General features: G+C 36.6%; 2 protein-coding genes across 6 annotated transcripts in view; one reads left to right on the forward strand and one right to left on the reverse strand.

Annotated features, from left to right (window-relative positions):
* The first annotated feature begins 5,885 nt into the window (after positions 1-5,885).
* Positions 5,886-14,701, forward strand: LOC141388815 (uncharacterized). Of its 4 annotated transcripts, none has more exons than XM_073959215.1 (4): positions 5,886-5,978; positions 10,239-11,525; positions 13,483-13,685; positions 13,749-14,701. In XM_073959215.1, the coding sequence occupies exons 2-4, from the start codon at positions 10,280-10,282 to the stop codon at positions 14,457-14,459; spliced, it is 2,160 nt and encodes a 719-aa protein (XP_073815316.1). In that variant the 5' UTR covers positions 5,886-5,978; positions 10,239-10,279; the 3' UTR covers positions 14,460-14,701. The 4 variants fall into 4 exon arrangements, with proteins under 4 accessions (XP_073815316.1, XP_073815315.1, XP_073815314.1 ...); XM_073959214.1 differs by having other exon boundaries at positions 5,893-5,978; positions 10,262-11,525; XM_073959213.1 differs by lacking the exon at positions 5,886-5,978 and adding an exon at positions 10,057-10,188 and having other exon boundaries at positions 10,262-11,525.
* Positions 14,702-17,431: 2,730 nt separating this feature from the next.
* Positions 17,432-22,851, reverse strand: part of CenB1A (Centaurin beta 1A) — a 45,904-nt gene continuing 40,484 nt past the window's right edge. For both annotated transcript variants that reach the window (XM_073959211.1, XM_073959210.1), the window contains exons 9-11: positions 21,659-22,556; positions 21,374-21,594; positions 17,432-18,447 (exon numbers count right to left, since the gene is read on the reverse strand). In XM_073959211.1, the coding sequence (XP_073815312.1) occupies positions 18,261-18,447; positions 21,374-21,594; positions 21,659-22,556 (1,306 nt within the window). In that variant the 3' untranslated portion in view covers positions 17,432-18,260. The remainder of the gene's footprint in view (positions 18,448-21,373; positions 21,595-21,658; positions 22,557-22,851) is intronic.

The following is a 22,851-nucleotide window of genomic DNA, read 5'->3' on the forward strand; positions in this document are numbered from 1 at the left end:
AAAAGTATAACACACGACTTTATTAGTTATTTTGTATGTATACGTAAACAAACATCAGCTGACAGTTTATACCCTCGAAAAGCTAAATGTAACCAGCAAAGATTAACCCACTGGATCTATTAAACCCAGTGGGTTAACCTTCAATAGTGTAACCGGGGTATAAATTTTCTATAACAACAATGTGGTTTTTGTAAATTTGTTAGTTGTTGTCAAGGCATATTTATACAAGGTAGAAGTGACAATCAGCTGTATTTTTACTTTTTTTGTAAATTTAGTTTTCAAAATGTAATAGGGTCTACTCATGAAAATTGAAACTTCGAAATTTGCTACCATAAAATTCTTCTTTTCACCGCAAACGTGTAATAATAATGACCTACGACAGTTCTGTATGCTTTATATTTATATTTTGATTCAAATTTTTTCTATTTTAGAGGATTTTCAAAATGTATTTATGTTTTTCCTGAACAAATTTTTGGAACGACCCTATTATTCAATATTTATCTTTGACAATTAATTTTCAATAACAACAATGTTGTTTTTGTAAATTTGTTAGTTGTTGTAATTCATGCATTTACCTTATATGAATATACCTTGGTTGTTGTAATTCATGCATTTACCTTATATAAGCTTTGTTCCCTTACTTTATAATGGAAACAGTGGTAAAAGAGAAAAGTGTCAAAATTGCTCTCTCATGAACATTTTTACCAGAAAAGTAAGGAACGAAAAAATGGTAGATCTGGTAGCAATGTCAAAAAGATATGTACATAAAAATCAATTTTCGTCATTTATTTCACAGTTTTTAATTTAGTTTTGTCAGCGTTCGACTTTTTCTTCTGTTTTTCTTCTGTTTTTCATCCATTTTTTTCTTCATTGTGAAATAATCCTCAAACAAAAGTCGAAAAATCAGTTCTAACATTTTTTACCTGCAGAAATTTTGCTGGTAGCCTGTGGTAGAAGAGAAAGGCATATGAGCTCTCTCTCTCCTCTCTCACTCTCTTAGAAATTGCTGCCAGTTTTGCCACTTTTTAGGGTTAGGTTTTTATTAATAATAATAATAATAATCAGACAACGAAGCCGACCGATTTTTTCGGCTCGCTCGCTAACCTCTGTGCAAGACAATCGGCGGCGGCGCGCCGACTTATTTACCGACTCGCGGCTTATGCTTAGTTTACATTCGGCGTCGTTTCGTGATTTCGAAGGCTTTTCGTGATTTCGCGCGGAATCAAGCTAAATTTATCATGATTTCGCATACAAAAATGAAATCATCTCATTTCGTGATTTCAGCGAAATCAACATCGAAATCACAGTACACATGATATGCAACCCTGTTTTTGCCTAAAAAAGTACCAAAAGTTGCAACACTTTTCACGTATCACAATAAACAAGGTAGATGGTCAATTGCTGCAACAAAAAATTTTAGTATCAAAATTTGTAAACAATTTGAAAAAAAATTAAATTACTTTGTTATAATGCTATTTTTCATTGTGTTCCCATACTTTTTTAATGGTAATGTTAGAAAAAAGAGCGAATTGTCAAAAAATGCTTCCCCATACAAATTTCTTAAAAAATACGGGAACGGAAAAATGACGGAAATTGCAGAAACTCCTGCATAAATGTCAAAATCAACGTATCAGCTAACATATTAAATGCCAATGAAAATATTTGCTGCTAGTTTCTACTAGGCCAAAATTTTATTGCAGAAAACAGCAAAAGGTATTAGTCGGCGCTACCCAGCAAAAAGTTTGCATCCACGGAAGCAGTTAAATCACTGGTGCAAGTGTCACGAAGTGCTTCTTTTTCTATGAATTCCTCAGTGAATTTTACAAGGGAGCGCGCAGAAAGGAAGCACTCCATTTTGCTTCCGCAGCACGCAGTTAGGAAGCACTCCATTTTGCTTCCGCAGCACGCAGCTAGGAAGCACTCCATTTTTACAATTTTTACCACTTTTACGAGTTTTGCGTTCCCGTACACAAAATTTGTATGAAAATAGTTTACGACTTTTACCACTTTGTAAAGTACGGGAACAGGCCATTAATAAGACATTTTAATTTTATTCTTATAGGCCGTTTATATATAACAAGGTTAACCCAGTGGGTCTGGGTTTCAAATGTCATTTCCATTGTATATACTTCAAACAAATCCTCATAAAGAAGGTTAACCCTGCAAAAAACTATAATATAAACGCCGTATTACTTTAATTTCATTTGTTGAATGAAAATTGAATTTTTTATCGTTTATACATAAAAGTGCTTGTTGGATGTAATCCAAATGTGAGGAAAAGGATTGCCTTTTTCATTAGTCCACTGGAAGCGCATCCATGCATGTAATGAAATCCTCACTCCAACTTGCACCACTTCCATTTTTTTTTGCTGGGTATTTTTGTTTGAAGAGAAGTGCAAGTCTTGCTAGATTTCGGAGTACGGGAACGCATTTTTAGCACTAAACGGGAAAACTACTGCAAGTACTAATATTATGCAGGTTCTGAGCACAACTTTTATCTATCAAAATTTATTATTATGATGTCTCAACGATAAAATCATTTTTTTATTTTTTCATTTTTTAATACTATACACATTTTACGATAATTTTCCAAATAAAGTTGTAAAGTTCTATATTTTTGATGATTAATTCAATTTACAACAACTTGTGAAAATTCATGTTCGATCAGCTACGCATATGCATCTACCTTGATCATTGTGATATGTTTGAAATCAACAAAAAATAAGTGTAAACACCGGGGTGTATTTCAGGATTTCGTGAAATCCAGTGGATTTTGGAGCGCTAGTGTAAACTTAGCATTAATTTCAGCTTAGTTAACATGTAGTTTAAACATAGTCCCGGTACACACTAGAATGAATTTCATTAAAAAATTTCATGAAATTAGACGTTCTACGATCAAATTCTCCACTACAGAAATTTCATAAAATTACTCAGAAAGCAAAATTTCATGAAATTTTTTCAATGAAATCAGTCTAGTGTGGACCGGGACTATGTATATCGCGAAATTTCATGGATTTTTGCTGAAAATTATCGGCGCGCGCCTTTTCTACCGATTTGACGACTGGCGATTTTTAGCCGATTTGAACCGACAAAATCGGCGGCGGCTCGACTCGAAGAAAACGAGCGGCGGCGACGCGCCGCCGATTTTCAGCCGACTGGCTTCCTCCTCTGATAATAATGATAATAATAATAATAATAATAATAAAAGAATAACAATAAAAGAAGAAGAAACGGGCAAACTAGTTCGAAATTGGCTCGGCCTTCTCATAGGTCTGGGTACATAAGCTGCCTTGCCTGCTTACCTTGCTTACTTCTGATAAAAGAATAATGCTTGGTTTACATTCAGCGTTGTTTCGTGATTTCGCATACAAAAATTAAATCATCTCATTTCATGATTTCAGCGAAATCAACATCGAAATCACAGTGCACATCATATGCCTAAAAAAGTACCAAAAGTTGCAACACTTTTCACGTATCACAATAAACAAGGTAGATGGTCACATGCTGCTAGTTTCTACAGAAAACAGGAGAAGAGGGTGTTATTCGGCGCTATTTTTGTTTAAAGAGAAGTGCAAGTCTTGCTAGATTTCGGAGTACGGGAACGTATTTTTAGCACTAAACGGGAAACCTACTGCAAGTTGTAATAATTTGCAGGTTCTGAACACAACTTTTATCTATCAAAATTTATTATTATGTTGTCTCAAGGATAAAATCACTTTTTATTATTTCATTTGTTAGTACTATACACTATTAATTAATTAATTCTATATTGTCGTATATTTTTGATGACTAATTCAATTTACAACAACTTGTTTTGAAAATTCAAGTTCGATCAGCTGGGCATATTCATCTACCTTGATTATTGTGATATGTTTGAAATCAACAAAATATAAATGTAAACACTGGGGTGTATTTCAGGATTTCGTGAAATCCAGTGGATTTGGAACGCAAGTGTAAACTTGACTCAAAAAAGAAAAGGGCAACCCAGTTCGAAAATTGCTCGGCCTTCTCTATACTTTAATTTTTATTATGTCAGAAATGAAGCAGAAAAGCAAGGCAACCAGGCGAGGCAGCTTATGTACCCAGACCTTTATTCTTTTATCAGAAGCAAGGCAAGCAGGCGATTTACCCTGCGTTTACACACAGCAAAAACAAAATACACGTATTTCAATTTTAAATACAGTCGAACCTCGATTATCCGTTATGGTCGGGACCGGAGGCATTACGGATAATCGATTTTCCCGGATAATGGAGGCAATGTTTTTATGCGGTTTTTGAACATATTTTGAAGTAATAATGACAATAATAATAAAGTCTGCAGTTCTTATTATATTTGTTAAGTCAATCCACCAAATTTTAGAAGGATACATAATATCATCATCATCATTATATTCATCTGTAGTGGGATTCTGTAACTCATTTTTGCTGTTACCGACAAAAATCGATCAAATTAAATCGCAAAATTATGACTAAAAACATAAAGAAAAGTTGGCATCACTGTTTGTGTCGGTAGAGGCTAGCGACTACTTTTTATTCATCGTTAACTTACCGAAAATTTTCGTTAATTATCAAAATTATAAGCATTTTAATTTTACCGACAATTATCGATAACAGCAAAAATGAGTTAAGGCCTGCGTACATAAGCTGCTCTGCCTGATTGCCTTGCTTTCCTTCTTCATTTTTTACATAATAAATATAAAAGAATAAAGGCCTGCGTACATAAGCTGCTCTGCCTGATTGCCTTGCTTTCCTGCTTCATTTCTGACATAATAAAAATAAAAGAATATAGAAGGCCGAGGAAATTTTGAACTCGGTTGCCCTTTTCTTTTTTATTCTTTTATCAGAAGTAAGCAAGATAAGCAGGCAAGGCAGCTTATGTACGCAGGCCTTAAGGAAGGCCGAGGAAATTTCGAACTGGGTTGCCCTTTTCTTTTTTATTCTTTTATCAGAAGTAAGCAAGGTAAGCAGGCAAGGCAGCTTATGTACGCAGGCCTTTACAGAATCCCACTACTGAATGGACTTTGTCCCATGGTTTTTGTGATACCATTAATACACAAGTATTGAAATATGAGAGAATTTCCAGTTTTCTTTTGTCTACCTTCTGTTGCTTAATCAAATTAATTGGAAAATTTGCGTTTACTCCCGTATAATAAAGTTTATAATGGAAAATAGAGGAAATGGAAAAAAATGACCAAAATTTCTTTTCTATCCCGGATAATGGAGGTTCTCGGATAATCGAGGTTCAACTGTACATATATTTTGTTGTTTCTTTGAACGCACACGCAACACGCAAAGTTTTAGGTTTTGGCCTTAAATAACTTAAAAATCGCCATACGAAAGAAAAACACGTCATGTTGTCACAACTGGCATTAGTCAAATTTTTGTTTATAGGCGGAATTTGTTGTTTTTATCTGTGCTTGAGATAGTTTGCGTCCTTTGCATTGAAAGAGGATTATTTTCAGGCTGATACTGATCCTTAAAGTGTAAGATAACATAAACAAGTCCATGTATTTTGTTTTTTTGGACGCACCCGCAGCACGCAAATTTTTAGGTTTTGACTTTAAATAACTTAAAAATCGCCATACGAAAGAAAAACACGTCATGTTGTCACCACTGGCATTAGTCAAATTTTTGTTTATAGGCGGAATTTGTTGTTTTTTATCTGCGCTTAAGATAGTTTGAGTCCTTTGCATTGAAAGAAGCAGGATTTTCAGGCTGATACTGATCCTTAAAGTGTAAGATAACATAAATAAGTCCATCTATTTTGTTTTTTTTTTTGAACGCACACGCAAAGTTTTAGGTTTTGACCTTAAATAACTTAAAATCGGCATACGAAAGAAAAACACGTCATGTTGTCACCACTGGCATTAGTCAAATTTTTGTTTATAGGCGGAATTGTTTTTATCTGTGCTTGAGATAGTTTGAGTCCTTTGCATTGAAAGAAGCAGGATTTTCAGGCTGATACTGATCCTTAAAGTGTAAGATAACATAAACTTCTTCTTCTTTATTTGCAAATCCGTTATCCGGATATAAGCGATCATACAATAGAATTATAAATGTGTTAATATAAGTTCATATTTATATTATAATGATTATTCAGGCATAAACAGCTCTCTATTTCTTGCAGCCGAAATCACATTTCCTTCATCTTGGCAGCCTGTCCAGTCTTGTATATTTTTCAGCCAGTTCAGTTCTCTTCTACCTCTTCCTCTTTTTCCTTCTATTTTACCTTTTATAATGGTTTGCAGAAACTTATATTTGTCATTTCTCATGAGGTGTCCTAGGTATGCAATTTTTCGAGATTTGGCATGTTGCAGCAGTTGTCTTTCTAATCCCATTCTTCTTAGGACGTCCTGGTTTGATACATGGTCGGTCCAGGGTATCTTTAAAATCCTTCGATAGACCCATATTTCGAAGGATTCAAGCTTTTTCTCATCGGTAATTTTGATGGTCCACGTCTCAACTGCGTAGAGTAGTACAGACCATATATAGCATTTCACAAATCTGGCTTTTGTTGAGAGGCTTATGTCGTGGTTTGTTAATACTTGTTTATACTTGAAAAAGGCATCTCTGGCCATCTCTATACGTCGTTTAATTTCGTTTGACGAATCCCATTTTTCGTTTAATAGTACCCCAAGATATGTAAAATTTGTGACTCGTTCAATATTATTATTTTTAATTTTTAGGGTGGTGTTATATTGATAGTTCTTCCTACTCACAACCATGTATTTGGTTTTTTTAATGTTTATTTTTAGGCCATACATTTCGCTCACACAAGTAACTTTGTCTATGAGCTTTTGTAGACCAGATATGCTGGCAGCTATTATTGGAGTGTCATCTGCATAGCGTATGTTGTTGATTATTATACCATGTACTTTTATTCCTATTCGTTCGCTTTCAATGGCTTCCTTAAATATTTTCTGGGAATAAATGTTGAACAGCAAAGGGGACAATATGCATCCCTGTCTCACTCCTCTTGAAATTTCAATTTCGTCTGTTGGTTCACTGTTTATCTCCATCCGAGCTTTTTGATTCCAATACAAGTTTTTTATGCATCTTATTTCTTTTTCCCCAACTCCAATGTCCTTCAATATTTTGATTAACTTGTCGTGCTGAACGGTGTCAAACGCCTTTTCGTAATCTGTGAAGCAGAGGAAAGCATCTTTTTGGACATCTCTGCATTTCTGCACCAGTATCAGCATGGACAGCAAAGCTTCTCTCGTCCCCATGCCTTCTTTGAACCCAAACTGTGAGTCTCCCATGGCTTTTTCACATGCAGGATATATTCTTGTGTGTATTATTCTAAGAAATATTTTTAGAACGTGGCACATAAGACTAATGAGTCTGTACTCACTGCATTTCTTTGCATTAGTCTTCTTTGGTATCGCTACAAAGGTCGATAGTAGCCAGTCATGTGGGTATTGACCAGTGTCATATACAGTTTGACAAGTAATTGTTTTCAAACTGAGAAAACGAACACTTTTCATGCATTAATTACTAAAAAATTACAAATACTTGTGATAAAAATGTCGGTTTTTTTGCAAAAATTAGTTGGTCGTTTTATTTAAGACCCAATTAAACGAATAAATAAAAAATTAACTCGCTTATAGCTCATTTAGACTAGCCATAAATCCTCGACTGGATTTAATAAATCCAGTACAAATCTCATTGCATTTAGATATACATTTTGGAGGATTTAAATGGCAGTCAGCTGATTTTTGTTCATAGCACAATTACCAAGGTAGATGCATCAGCCCATCTGAACGAATGTGAAACGTTAAAAGATTTTTTTGTAATTTGAATTCGTCTCAAAAAACATTCGTCATATTACAAATGTATTGTTTAATACTGAAAATGTTAGCACATTATGCTACTAATGCTAACTGAATAGCAAATAAAGAATTATTTTATCGCAGTTTGTCCATATAAAATAAATAAACGAATTATTTTATCGTTTAGACATCGTAAATATTAGTCTTGGTTGATTAAAATCGACTTTGTACATCAAAACAAATTTAATTTCTCCGCCTTGTTTACAAATTTTTACATTTTAAATTATTTTTTTGTAGCAATTCACCGATGCATCTACCTTGTTTCTTGTGCCAGTTTGCAACTTTTTGTATTTTCTAGCAACATGTTGCAAAAAACAGAGTTGTATACGAGGATTTATGCCAGATTTAATACAAATCCACTCAATAGGAGGATTTATTTTTGTATGGGAAATCTGGTAGATTTTGGCTGGATTTAGCAAATAAAACCTGATAATGCGCTAAATCCGGCTAATGGTGTCATATCTAAATGGCATATTAGTTCAACAATAAGAACCAAAAGAATAATTAACATGTAATGCAAGGTGCCAAGAAAATGTTTTCAAAATGTAATTAAGGTTCCAAAATACCCCATGTTTTCGGTACATGCTTAAAAATCATGACATTTTATGAATTTCATTATTAGCAAGGAGTAGTTGCTAACAAGTATCAGCAATATTAGGCATGGGATATCCCCACTAAGACGGTTAACATATGGACCAAGGGGGTATCAGATCATATTGTATGAAAACAATGTCCTATAGGTCTCAAGCCGGGAATATCTAAAAACTAAGACGTTTTATGAGTATTTTGGTTTACCAAGATTGTATGACATCAATTACAATGAATATTACCTACAGCAGAACTCGATCAGGAGGGTTGCCAGATCGACAAAAAATGTACCAGTTCTTAATAACTGTAAACTAGACCTCCTAGGCCCACAATTAGATCTTAAAAGTGGTTTATTTAACTGAAATTTAATTTAGGGATAAGGATATTCACTAAAACAAACCAAAATATAACCAAGAAGTACAAAAATCGTTTAGAAATGCATATGTAAGATATTGCTAAATTATACTGAGCTTGCTATAGACATCCAATTTTATCTATTAACAGCCAGATTGAGGAATTCCCGTAAGTTTTTTGGCTTTGATGGTATACCATGGTAACACTGTAGCATTATTTCCCCATCACTTAGACATTTTTGTCACAGTATTACTTCACAGTACACAAAATGTCTCCAGTAGGTCATAGTAAGCATTTGCGAAAATTGTAGAAATCTGTACCCCACAAATTTCTAAGGAATATTATAAGAATAAGAATATTTCATGAAACAGTCGAAAATAGCACATTTGGAGACTAATACCAAATGTGCTATTTTCGACTGTTTCATGAAATATTCTTATCTCTTAATAAATTTTGAGTTGAATGAACCACTTGTAGGCTGTGGTTGTGGGCCTAGTTGGTCCCTTTTACTGTTAATAAGACCTGGTACTATTTTAGTCGATCTGGCAACCCTCCTGATCGAGCTATTCTGTAGGCAATATTTATTGTAATTGATGGAAGTCCATCCTGGTGAACTAAAAATACTCATAAAATGTCTTAGTTTTCAGATATTCCCGGTTTGAGACCTATAGGACATCGTTTACATGTAATATGATCTGGTACCCTCTTGATCCATATGGTAACCCTCTTAGTGGGGATATTCCATGCCTAATATTGTTGATACCTGTTAGCAACTAATCCTTGTTAAGAATAAAATTCATAAAATGTCATGATTTTTAAGTATTTACCAAAAAATGGGGTATTTTGGAACCTCAATTACATTTTGAAAACATTTTCTTGGCACCTTGCATTACATGGTAATTATTCTTTTGGTTATTATTGTTGAACTAAGCTGGTTAATTTTTTATTTATGCATTTAATCTGGTCTTAAACAATTCGACTAATCAATTTTTGCAAAAAACCCGACATTTTTATCACAACTTTTTGTCTTTTTTTAATAATTAATGCATGAAAAGTGTTCGTTTTCTCAGTTTGAAAACAATTACTTGTCAAACTGTACATAATTAAAAAGTTTTACTATTATTGGTATATGGCGTCCATCTACTAGTTTCAGCATTTCGGACGGGATTTGAACAAGTCCATGTATTTTGTTTTTTTGAACGCACACGCAGCACGCAAATTTTTAGGTTTTGACTTTAAATAACTTAAAAATCGCCATACGAAAGAAAAACACGTCATGTTGTCACCACTGGCATTAGTCAAATTTTTGTTTATAGGCGGAATTTGTTGTTTTTATCTGCGCTTAAGATAGTTTGCGTCCTTTGCATTGAAAGAAGCAGGATTTTCAGGCCGGGCCGATACTGATCCCTAACGTGTAAGATAACATACAACAAGCCCCTGGACAACAAAATTCAAACAAAACAGTCCTCATCTTGCTATAATTAAAGGGAATAAAAGCAGCAAATATGGGAGACATGGATTATCCAAACATGGAGAGTATATGCCGTTTGTGCCTGAAAGAAGATGCCGGGATTGTTTCCATCTTTCCACTACCGGAGGTAAAACTCGAAAAGAATTGTGTCAACATATCCATACCGATGCGCATAATGTCGTGTGTAGCATTAGAAGTTCAGTCCTATGACGGGTTGCCGGGGAAAATATGTCCAGAATGTCGTTATCAGTTGGAAAAAACCTATCTGTTTCGTAAACAGAGTCAAGCTTCCGATTCCAAGCTAAGAAAACATATACGCCTTTTGAGTTTGGGTAAAAAGAGTAAAGTTTTCAAAAAATCTACAGACGATGATGATGACGATGATGAACTGGAATTTCAAGATTCCATTGATTTTATAAAAGAGCATGAAGACAAATTGAAGGCGGAAGAACAAACAAAACTTCAACGTTTAAAGGAAGAAATGAAGTTGGAGCAGGAAGCCGAATTGGAACGTTGTAAAGAATCTATAAAAATTACTTGCAGAGAAGAAGTAAGAAAAGAAGTTGAACCTGTGCTCAAGAAGGAACTACAAGAAGAAATGCAAAAGGAAATGAAAGAAGTTATAATACCAAAGATACGTAACGAATGTCTACAAAAAGCTAGAGAATCATTAAGGGAAGAAGTACGAGAGGAGTGCCGTGAAAATGAAATTAAAAACCTATTGGATGACTTACAAGTATTTCTCAAAGAAAGGCAGAATTCTCAAGCAAATAAAACTCCCACTAAAAAAGCATTAGTAATTTCCCAATCAACAGCGAGAAATGATGAACCCGAAGCCAAAAGACCTCGATATTCTAATAATATGAACCAAATGCAATTAATACAAATAGGCAGCAATTCGACAATGAAACCTGTTAAAGTATTTACAGCAAGTCAAATTAAACAGGAAAACAGAATGGCCATAATGAAACCTATTTCGGTTTTAAACAACAATCCTTCTTCTGCTGAGTTGAATATAAACATTCAAAATGATGTTGATGATGATGAGGAGGAGTTAGAGGATGAAAATGATTGCGATAGTGACAATTTCTTAATATACGATACAGATGAAGGCTTCGAAGTACAAAAGAAATCAATTACTTCCTCTCAGGGTAATGATGGCAACTTAATCTTATCCCAAGAATCTGCTCAGACATATGATAGCGCTGATGATAATTTGATAACAGTGGAATCCCAACCTCAAAAGAATTTAGAAACAATAACAACAACATCGTATAGAAGTAAGTGATATTGAATATTTGTTCAAATTTTATACATAGTTTTTAATAATAAACATTTTTAAAAATATTTTTAATTTTATAGAATCAGTAGTTTTTAACCAAAAAGCAAACTAAGATGATGTAGGTTGTAGGCTAGGAAACATATGCCACTAAGAGAGTTTTTAGGCTTTTACTGAAGTTATTTGACAAGGTTTGGCAGGGCAGTTGAATAGGTGCAGTGTGTCGCATGCTGGGCGGATGTGTTGCACGGTGTCATTGATCCTTGCCCCATAGGAATTTAGAGGGCTGCACCATCCCAAGCGTAGTTGAGCCAAAACTACTCTGGCTTGTCGTGGAAGCAGACGCCCCTCAGCTGCGATGGCTGTGATGGCTCCGAGGACCACATTCCCATGATAGTTGTTTATGTCATCTGCGACTGCATCCTGTGAATTCTTGATAGGCATGTTGATCTAGGTGTTATCTCTTGCAACATTGGGACTCTCTTTGCCGGTCTCAAGGCGGCATTCTGACATGTTTGAACATTTTTACATAGCGTTGCATTTATATTCTGGTAAACAGAGTGACCGTAGAGTGGCGGATATTTGCATGTTCCTCGCGTGGAAAAAAAGTGATAAGATCAGTCAAATAGGAGTTCAGCCTTTCATGGTACATGACGCCAAGATCGTACAATCATCTGCATATGCTGCGATCACAATGCGGTCTGGAGGGGCGGAATACAAGAGAGGTAGAGGTTAAACAGTTCCGAAAATATTACCGCACCTTGGAGAACTCCCTCTTTCACTCTACGGTGCGTGGAATTCTTGTTCCTGAATTCCAATGTTTCCAACTTGTGTGGAGTTCTTCACAGTTTCAAAGGCTTTTGATAAGTTCTATCACACGGCTTGCTCTGGTTGAGTCCTCGACTAATATGTGTGGAGATAACGTGCAGTCGGCAACTGGATAGATAATTCTAACTAAAGCCTAAAGTGTCTTTACTAGGGCGATAAAAGCTGGCATTCTTGTCTCGCTTCAGTAGCGGCAGGGTGGTGGATGGTATTCGCAACATCATCCATTGTAAATTGTGCACCTCTTCGGATCAGTTAGCGTAAAGCCGCCAAACGTAACTGAGATTCCTTCTTTCCAGGGTTCGAGAGTGACTTAACCGTAATCCACAATTCACATATTCCGGCTCCAATATTGCAAATCTTCTACCGATTTAGCCAGCTTTTCCGCTTGTGCTCGCCGACCAACCTGTCAGCTCCCTAACTCATATCGCTTCTGCTGGGAAATTTGGTCTTACTTCGGCTATTGGGTCAGCAGTTATACAGCTAGTGGCTGCAGCTGTGATGATGTCTTGGGACGTGCCTTCTACTATCCGTACATCAGAAGAGTTGGGCTGTTCTCTGAAGCGGTGATTACTGAACTCACTGAAACTGGGCGATGAAATCGGGCGGTCTACTGAAAGAGACAATTATGGGGAGATGATGTTCTGACCAAAAAGAAATAACGGCTTGCCAGGTGACATCATTTGTCAAACCAGGTGACACGATGGTTACGTCTGGCGAACTGTGGCACTTCCTAAAATTCTGGTAGAGGCGAGCTCATTGACCATGCAAAACTTAGAGTTACCAATATGCTCAGCCAGCACTATACCCTCTGGTCGTTTCCAAAACTGACAATGATGAGCATTTAATTCCCCCACGATTGTGACCTTCCAAAAGCGGGCTAATGTTGGTCCTATTACCTGAGCACAACTGTTATCGGCGGGATGTATACGTTAAGCAACTCCAGCTCGATAGTTCCACACCTAACTACTAACCCAATATATCTAATGTTCGTACATGATCTAAGACTTTTATAAAGTTACCCACAATACACCTTGATTTATCTAAAAGGATTTAAGTTCTTTGTCATTGTAGTTATTCACTATCATGTTTTTAAGATGCATAACATATTGCATGTTTATTTTCCCATCTAGTTGAAGACTCTCAAAATGGTGAAATAAAATTTCTAAAGAAATCTGGTGGCATGACGGATCACTCGGAAAATAATGAGGAGGAGGACAACAATGATCAACAGCAGAATGCCAATATAATGATATTGGATTATCCCACAGAAGACGCTGAGGAGGAACATTTGGAACTAATAGATTGTGGAGAAGATTATGACAATAAAAATATGGTATGAAGCGGTTTGTATTCAGCTTCAAAAAATACCTAATTTATTTTTTTGTTCTTTCAACAGAAACCGATCATATTAAAAACACAAGTAATTAATACCGTACAACCAGAAGAAGAAAATAACCCTCATCAATTTACCTCAGCTACAGTGCAAACAACAACGACCACTACAACGCTTATGTCGAAAACCTATACACTGCAACGCCAAACAGATACTCCAAAAACCTTTAAATGTACCAGCTGTCCCATGGTATTCTCAACAAACGGCTCACTGGAAAGACATTTACGTACGCATCGTAAAGGTGAAGAAACTGGTGTTTCATTTCAGTGCCCTGAATGTCAAGTAGTGGTGTCGTGTGCCAGTGCCCTACGACGTCATATGTATGTTCATTGTGCGGAAAAACCTTTCATTTGTACCGAATGTGGTCGTTCGTTTGTTCAAAAGGAAGTACTCAAGCGCCATATGCAAACACATACAGGGATTAAACCATATCAATGTGAACACTGTGATCGATCGTTTGCTCAACGTATTAATCTGAAACAACACATAAATCGTCATCATACCGATGAGCCACATATTCAACAGTATTCCTGTCACTTGTGCCCGAAACGTTTTAATCATGCATCTGGTTTGAGTCGACACTTGGCCACTCATAGTGGTGTGGCATTTCAGTGTTCGGAATGTGATCGCACATTTGGTGACCGTTCGTCAATAAAGAGACACATTGCAAATAAACATCCAAAAATTGCCCTAAAAGAATTGGAGAAATCTTAAGAGAATAAATCGATCGACATTTTATTAGTTTTTGTATACATAAGTATGTATTTTAAATGACGTAAATATGTATGTTTTAGGATTGCTATAAATGATATCAAAGAACAAAGAGTAATTTTATACTCCAATACTGTATCACAAAATGTTCAGATATGTGTTGTCTTAATTTATTAGTTTTACAATATTGAAAGAATTCCCATTCCTAATTGCTAATAAAACAATATATTTAGGTTCATTCAAAATGTGAACGAATTTTTTTTGCAAAGTTATTTTGTAGGAATTAAAAAAGTAAGAAAGGTTGCAGTCGGAACGCGCCGACAATGAGATAAGACTAATCCTGTCATAAGTTTTTCGTCATGAGACGGGTTGTTACCACATTCGAATTCCAGCCAGTGGTTGTCACATCAGTGTACATATGTTTGTATCGTTTTTCTGTTTTTTTTTGCGTTTCTGTCAGTTTTTCCATTCCCTTACTTTTATTTATTTATTTCATAGAATGCAATTTTAAGCTCTATGGTCGATTAAAACTAAATTGCAAAATTGTTTTTTGCACAAATTTGGATGTGGTACAAATTTTTGTCTGTTCACTCTTTGGGAACTTTTACCATTAAAAAGTACGGGAACGGAGCTTATGTTGTTGCATGCTGTGTGAATACGACACACTGTGCCGTCATCGCCATAATTAGAATACGATACTCCCCAGCAATCCCCCAGCACTTAATGCCGGTCTTAGCTGTTCTAATTCCTGAAAGTACATTATTTTTGCAATTTGAAAAGTGGCCTTCATGAGTCGGATGAAAATAAGGGTCGCGGTGGTGCAGGAAATCAAGCTTAATAACAACTGAAGTTTACAACGTTGTGATATTCACCACGTACTGAGAAAGTTTCGTTCCAAATTGAGCTGGGGGTATTAGCTTTCCTGCTGCATGAGTCTCTTTGAGCCTGACTCTAATGACACGGACATGGGATGTATGGTGTAGCAGTCAGATATGGAACTGCCGAGGTAGAGTTACTTAACGTATACATCTTGCCGATTAATAGTTGTATGTACTAATAGTCCCAATAGCCCGCTTTTTGAAAGTCGTAACCGACTGGTCTTTGTTCTCTTTAATCCGTGAAAAGTATAGCGCTGTACCGCCCGTATACCGACGGGTCACTACCCACTCTTAAACACTGACATGTGAGATGTTTGCCAAATATGTGGACAGGCACTGCACCCAGTCGAAGCAACCCGATGCCCTATTCCGGATGTGGAAGCTTAAATGTCCCTTTAATTTATTACACATACATACCAAACCTGTAGACCCTACAACTACTACTACAACAACTTCTCCATCACATCTGCACGCCGAATTTTTATCGATCACATGAAACTCAATTGGCCTAGTTTAAGAGAGTTCACTTATCATCACTTCAGAGATCTGTCCAACCCTTCTGATGATCGGGTAGCAGCAAGGACTTACCGATACATCATCACTGCTGCAGCCGCTGGTCGAATATCCGAAGTGAGACCAAATTTCCCTGCAGAGGCGATGGGATTAGCAAATGAGCGTGATGAGCTTCGTCGTGCCAACCCCAGTGACTCCAGAGTCAGGGAGCTTACACTGGAAGTTAACAGGTTGGTCGGTAAGCTTATGCGAAACAAGTGGCTAAATCATCAGAAGAGTTGCAACATTGGGATAGGAATTAGTGAATTGTGGGCAAGGGTTAAGTCATTTTCGAATCCTAGAAGGAAGATAGGACCTCAGCCGAGTTTGCTACGTTACGCTGACGGATTCGAAGAGGTGCGCAAGTTATTTCAGTCGAGCACCCCAGGAGCGACAGATGAACCACCACAATTTACAACCGATGATGTTGCGAATATCATCAGGAACGCTAAATCATCCGAAGCGTTGAGCCCTGATGGAACCTCCATGGCAATGGTGAGACAGATAGATGAACCAGAAGTTGAGTATCTTATCCATATTGTGTCCGAAGTCTGGAAAATGGGCTAGGGGGTATCGGTACTGGAGGCAAAGGTGAATCATACAGACGATTTTGCTTTTGTCATCCGCTATTGAGGCTTTACTCCTCTCCTGTAATCCGCACCTCCAGACGGTATTGCGATCGAACTTATGTGGATGATTGTACGATCTTGGCGTCCGAAACCTTCCCGGAAGTCATTTGTGAAAGGCTGAAATCCTATTTGACTGATCTTACCACCTTTTTCCACGCGAGAAATATATAAATATCTGCCACTAATTCTACGGCAGATGCGAGAACAGAGTTGAATGTCATGGTCGATGGTAGCAGAATTCCGATCACAAACTACCCCAAAATGTTGGGGGTCACATTCTACAGCATGTTCATGACTACCACACATGCCACAGCTATCTGTGACAAGCTGAGATGTAGGATCAAGGTACTCAAGTCCCTAGCCCGCAGCACATGGGGTGCAGATTGTTGTTGCAGATTGCTGTTGTTTGTTGTTGACCACATATAACGCGATAGTTCGGTCTGTGGAAAGCCATTCGGCGCTAGTTTAGTCCGCAAGTATAAGTGCAACGTGATTGAAACATATTCAAACCTATCGCCCTGAGAACAGCAACTCATTTCTTCAGTGGACCATCTACATGAGAAGACAAATATTCTTCCAGTACAGCGACACAATGGCATGCTTTATTTGGAGTCCTTGCTCGGGTGTTACAGCGAGAGACATCCTAATCACAAGACGGTGTTTAAGACCACCCCTCCATCCATGCATTTCAGGAGGGATCTTCATGATCTAGAAAGAGAGATCCAACGTTACAATAGAGAACACCTACATCAACATGTCTATCAAAAAGGTTTGAATAGCATTTACACAGATGCAGTGTGAATGCGATCCTCGAAGTACACACTCCTCTATCAGCTGTCAACAGAAACCAATTTTTCAGAGGATTGGTGGTTAGGCCATTCATTAAAGTACAAAAAAAAAAAAAAAAAACAATGGATTCAATAAGATTTGATGGTTTAACAAAACCAATATATTTTGTTTAAATTAATTGCTAGGTTGCATACAGATTTGCTTCTTAATTTGCGTCAATAATATTTTATATATAGAGCTCAACAAAATTTGTATAACAATAGGAATTTGTTTTTAAAAAATACAATTCATATCCAATTTGTTTTCAAATATATAAAATCAATTAATAATGGATGAGCAAGAAAATGAACAATGGAAAGAAAAAAAGAAGAGGAAAAGAAAAACAAGCACTAACGTTTGACTTAATTTAACTCATTTAATAAATATTAATAATAATAATTAGGTATTAAATAAAATCAATAATAATATTTACCAAAATAGCAAAAATAATGATAAGAGTAATAAGGATTATTGTTTTTTGTTTTGTTTTAATAATTATTGATATAAAAATTCACAATATTTAACATTGATTATGATTACAATTAGCTCTTAATAAAAGCACCTCACATCATCATCGGGGGTTTTTATGAATGCAATTGATATTTATAAATATATTTTATGCGTGTATGTGTATAAGTTTTTTAATAATTATAAGTATAATATTGTATAAGTGTATAACAGTATGACTGATATTTTTTCTTAATGATGTTCTTTTTCGTTTGTTTTTCTTCAATTTTTATAAATACAATTAACAAATAACACGTACATACAATATAAAAAAACAAAACGAAAAAGTGTAAATTATAAGAAAAAAACAAAAACAATATTAAAAACTGTAGATGGGTGGTGTTTTTGTATCTCTACTTCTTAATTTCATTAAGATCAAAGAAGGGCTGTCGTATTTAATTGTTGTGACATCAATCCGAATTGGTCATGGAAGAACGTTGAGATTCCAGTGTATTTGAATCGTTACGATTTCGCAACATGCGTGGCTGACTGGATGTAAAATTGGAAAAGTCCTTCATAACATCTTTATAGGTTTCGTCTTCGCCATTACCTTCGTCATTTAGTCCGATTTCGTCATTTAAACGTGTTAAACGTAAACTGAAAGAAAGAAGTAAACATCATTTTAAAGAAATATCATTCGAAAGGAATTAATGGTAAAAACATGGCGAATGTAATAAAGTGAAGTTTGAATCTATCCATGGATTTTTTATTAAACGATGAGCCGGTGTTAGCAAACAGAATAGATAATCAAAATTTTTGTTTTGGTTCAAGAAAATAAAGCCATTTGGTTAGAATTTTTCCACCGAAGACACGAGGAGACAGCCTGTTGCAGATCTCAGGGCTATATTTTGGCAAGTTTATATGTTCTTCCATAGGGTCTAATTTACGCTGACAAGCCACACTGGCGCCGCGTAGTTAAGTCAAAACTACTATAGTTTGTCGTGGCAGCAGGTAGCTTGTTAGCTGTGAAAGATGGGGGATGTACTACGAGGACCGCATTCACACAATAGTTGTTTATGGCATCTGCGACTGCATCTGTGCGAATGATATTTAAACCTGCATGATATATATTCTCCTGACATGCCTGTTAAAGGCGTGGGGTCCTTGTTGTTGTTGTAACAGTGTTTATTATTATGTTTGTATGTTCGTTCTTCTGTTCAATCTGACTCTGGGTCTATCTCCAGCTCCAGGAAAGTGGCTGCTTCGATGGGATGTAACCACAGATTCACTGGAGTTAGATGAGTAGGTTTGACTGAGCAGTTGAAAAGGTGTTTTGTGTCGTGCGGGCCCATGCCACATACTGGGCAGATGTCTTGCTCGGCTCGGTCGATTTCCGCCCAATAAGAATTTAGGCGACTGCAAAATCCCGAGCGTAGTTGAGCCAAACCTACTCTAGTTTGTCGTGGCAGCTGACGCTCGATGGATGGCCTTAGCAACTGCATCCGTGTGAATATTATTTAATCCTGCTTGATATGCCTGTTGATCTAGGGGTTCTCTCCTATATTGTTGGACCCCCTCCCTCTCTAGAGCGTAAATATCCTTCCTGATATACCTGAATGTGTCGGGCCTAGCCAGCAGATGATTGGGATGGCTCTCACGGTAACACCCAAGCAAGTACTGCAAGTACGAAAGCATCTCATTGTGTTGGTTTACTGAAAGAATATTTGCCTCCTCATGTAGATGGTCCAGTGAAGACTTAAGGAGGCTGTTTTCAGGGCGACATTCTAGCAGGTTTGAATCTTTTTTCAATTCGTATCACATAATCCCGAAAGCATCTCATTGTGTTGCTTTACTGAAAGAATCTTTGCCTCCTCATGTAGATGGTCCAGTGAAGACTTAAGGAGGCTGTTTTCAGGGCGACATTCTGGCAGGTTTGAATCTTTTTCCAATTCGTATCACATAATCCCGGAAAGGACCTTGTTCCTACTTTTCAGATTGTCGCAGATAGTGTCGAATGCGACCCCCAAAAATTTTGGGGCAGTTTGCGGTCGGAATTCTACCACCGTCGACCACGACATTCAATTTTCTTCTGACGGAAATCTGCGGATCGGCGGATATTTGCATATTCCTACCGTGGTAAAACGTGGTAAGATCTGACAAATAGGAGTCCAGCCTTTCTCAAATGGCATTAGGGTACCCTTACAATCATCCGCATACGCTACGATTTTCAACGATAAACAATTCCGGAGATATCACCCCACCTTGGGGGGGAACTCCCTGTATCACTCTATTGGTCTTGGACTTTTTGTTTCTGAAATCCATGTACGAATGACGTCCAAACATATAATTGATTATCCAACGTTTCAAAATTGGCCGCAGGGTAGTCTGCTCAATGTCCTCAAACATCTGATAACACTATTCGACACGAAAATTATTAACCATATTCTGACACCGCAACGTGATAGAAGGCCAAAAATAATAACACACGTGTCCCGGCGTTTTCCCTATCACTTCAACTTTCGCGTTTATGGGCCCTCAAAGAACTGAGGCCTTGATGTCAAAAGGTATCATTTTGTCAGGTTCATATCTTCTAACCCGCTAAGAATTTGCATTGACTCTGGAAGCAAAGCTGTAGCTCTCATCTTGAAGAATAATAATTGTGAACACATAAAATCCACTCAACTGCATCTTCAAGGTCAAAATCGTCAAAGTCAAATTTCCATTATAATTTTTTTCTCGGAATTTAGTCTGCAGATATACAACCGATCAAAATTGAAGCAAACAACCATCTAGAAATATGTTCCTTAGATCTCAATAAAGAACTCTCTAGAACCTACGTGCCCTGTAGCAACGGTTCTTAATGGCCAAAATAGGAAAACAAATGCGATTTTTATCCTCTTTTCCGCTCGGTTTCCGCTCCATAGATACTAAACCATTCAAAATTCAAGAAAACAAACAACCACAATTATGTAGCAACGACATCAGCAAACAACTTTCTGGAACATACGAAATGTCTATGAATGGTTCTTAAATACGAAAATACCCAAAAACTTTAGAAAATATTAGATTTGCGTACTTTTTTCTCCAATTCAGGTCCACAGATACCACAGATAAAAATTAAGGATACGGTTAACTACAAAAATTTACGTAAGATTTCAATAGACAACTTTCTAGAAGATATAAAGATTCTAGGAATGATTCTTTAAGCTGAATCAGCTGCCCCCAACGCAAACGATACAAATACAAACATATGTACTGGAATGATGAATTTCCGGGCGCGAGATAAAAACAAAACATTAGATGTAAGATACTACCTTTGTCGATGTTGAAACCACAAGCAGAAACCACAAGCAGTATGCTTCCTCAGTTACAGTAACCATTATTGAATACGCCAGACCAATGGCCTTCTAATATACCGCCCGTCCTAAAACCTAACTTTCATAAGATCTATGAGCCGTTTATATCCTCAACTATAGCCATTTAATAATAAGGATTTTATTTATAAATAATTATGGCACTTATATAGGACATATGTTCTGTAAAACAAATGAAATATACATAATAACATTAACAGCATACTTACAGTGTAACAATATCTGCATTTCGTTGTTCAACAGCTATGTCTAGGGGATTTTTACCATCATTGGCTTTCAAATCATATTTGGCTTTATGTTTAAGTAATAAATATACTTGAGCTATAAATCCTTTTTCAGTTGATATATGTAAAGCACTATAACCGTTGTCGTCAACAACATCTATGGGTACGCCATTTAGCAGGAGATATTCGCAAGCCATAACAGAGCCCTTTTAAAAAGAAAGAATTTAATCAATTAATTGCCATCAAAGCTTTATAAAACTCTACACTCACCGACAACACTGCTTGATGTAAGTACGTACGATTATGATCTTCAGGGTTACGCCAATTTTTATCAGCACCTAAGGCAAATGCCATACACATAACTGGTAAATTGTGTACAGCTGATGCCTGATATAACATGAGATTCGCATCCAATTTGGAAAAGGGCACTTCGTATATCACCTCCGGTTCATTTTCACCTTCTGTTGATTCCTGATCCGAGCCTAACATGTGGGGTGTTTCATAGGTTTCTAAACCTAAATCATCACCAACTATTAAGAGATCTTCTCGTGAAATACTCAATGACATTGAGGGTATATTTATTGATTCATCATCATCGTCGTCATCTTCATCATCTACCACGGGGTCATCAGACGATTTCGAACTGGAACGTTGACGTTTACGTTGACGATGGCGACGACGTCTAAACTTCTTAACAGCCCATTTTCGTGTACTGCCCAATGAGAGAGTAGCACGTTTACTAATATCATTGCCACCACTATCGATGGACAAGACTTCAGCTGTTTCACTTGACAAGTATTCCGGTGGTTTTGGCATACCGCATACAAAACGTTTTTCAACATATTTAGCTTTAATCCACGCCTCTCGTACTGCTATTTCACAATTTTCTGTAGCCGGTTTAAGGTCTGAATTTTCACCAATACGTGCTTCATAAATACGATTTACCACCGCATTACCAAGTTCCATCATTACTTTAACATTTTCCGTTTCCCATGCATCTAGCGTTAGGGAACGCACTTTACTGTAGTGCACCCCGAGGCTGCGATGTACCCCCGAACATTCAATACACAATGTAATGCCTAGATTAATGGAAGCCCATCGTGGATCGGTACCACGACAATCACAACATATTGAATTTCCGGGAATTTTCAAAAATTGTTCCCAGTGTCTGTAAAAGAAATAAGAAGTAAAGGGGATGCATTTAAGTCTTATCGTTCCTTAAAATTTATTGTTAAAAATAATGTATGGTTCCTCTAAAAATCGCGATTATAATTTTGATAGTCCAATAAAAGTCTAAAAACCTGAAATAGGGAAAAGGAAATAGTTCAAAAAAACATCTTCAAAGGGAGAAGGACAGGCTGATTTTATTTCTAGTCTAATAAAATGGGCCACATTTTTATCGTTGAATTCGAACGGCACTTGGAACATGTAGATTCTGGAATACCTATCGGGAGTCAATTTCC

This window comes from Musca autumnalis, unplaced genomic scaffold (assembly GCF_047663935.1).
Source record: "Musca autumnalis isolate F117 unplaced genomic scaffold, ASM4766393v1 scaffold_1, whole genome shotgun sequence".
In the NCBI taxonomy this organism is placed as follows: Eukaryota; Metazoa; Arthropoda; class Insecta; order Diptera; family Muscidae; genus Musca; species Musca autumnalis.

Bases quoted from the DNA above. Each gene is read 5' to 3' on its own strand.
- LOC141388815 (XM_073959215.1), top strand. From the start codon at position 10,280: ATGGGAGACATGGATTATCCAAACATGGAGAGTATATGCCGTTTGTGC. The intron at 11,526-13,482 runs GTAAGTGATATT...TTTCCCATCTAG, and splicing joins AACAACAACATCGTATAGAA to TTGAAGACTCTCAAAATGGT. The intron at 13,686-13,748 runs GTATGAAGCGGT...TTCTTTCAACAG, and splicing joins ATTATGACAATAAAAATATG to AAACCGATCATATTAAAAAC.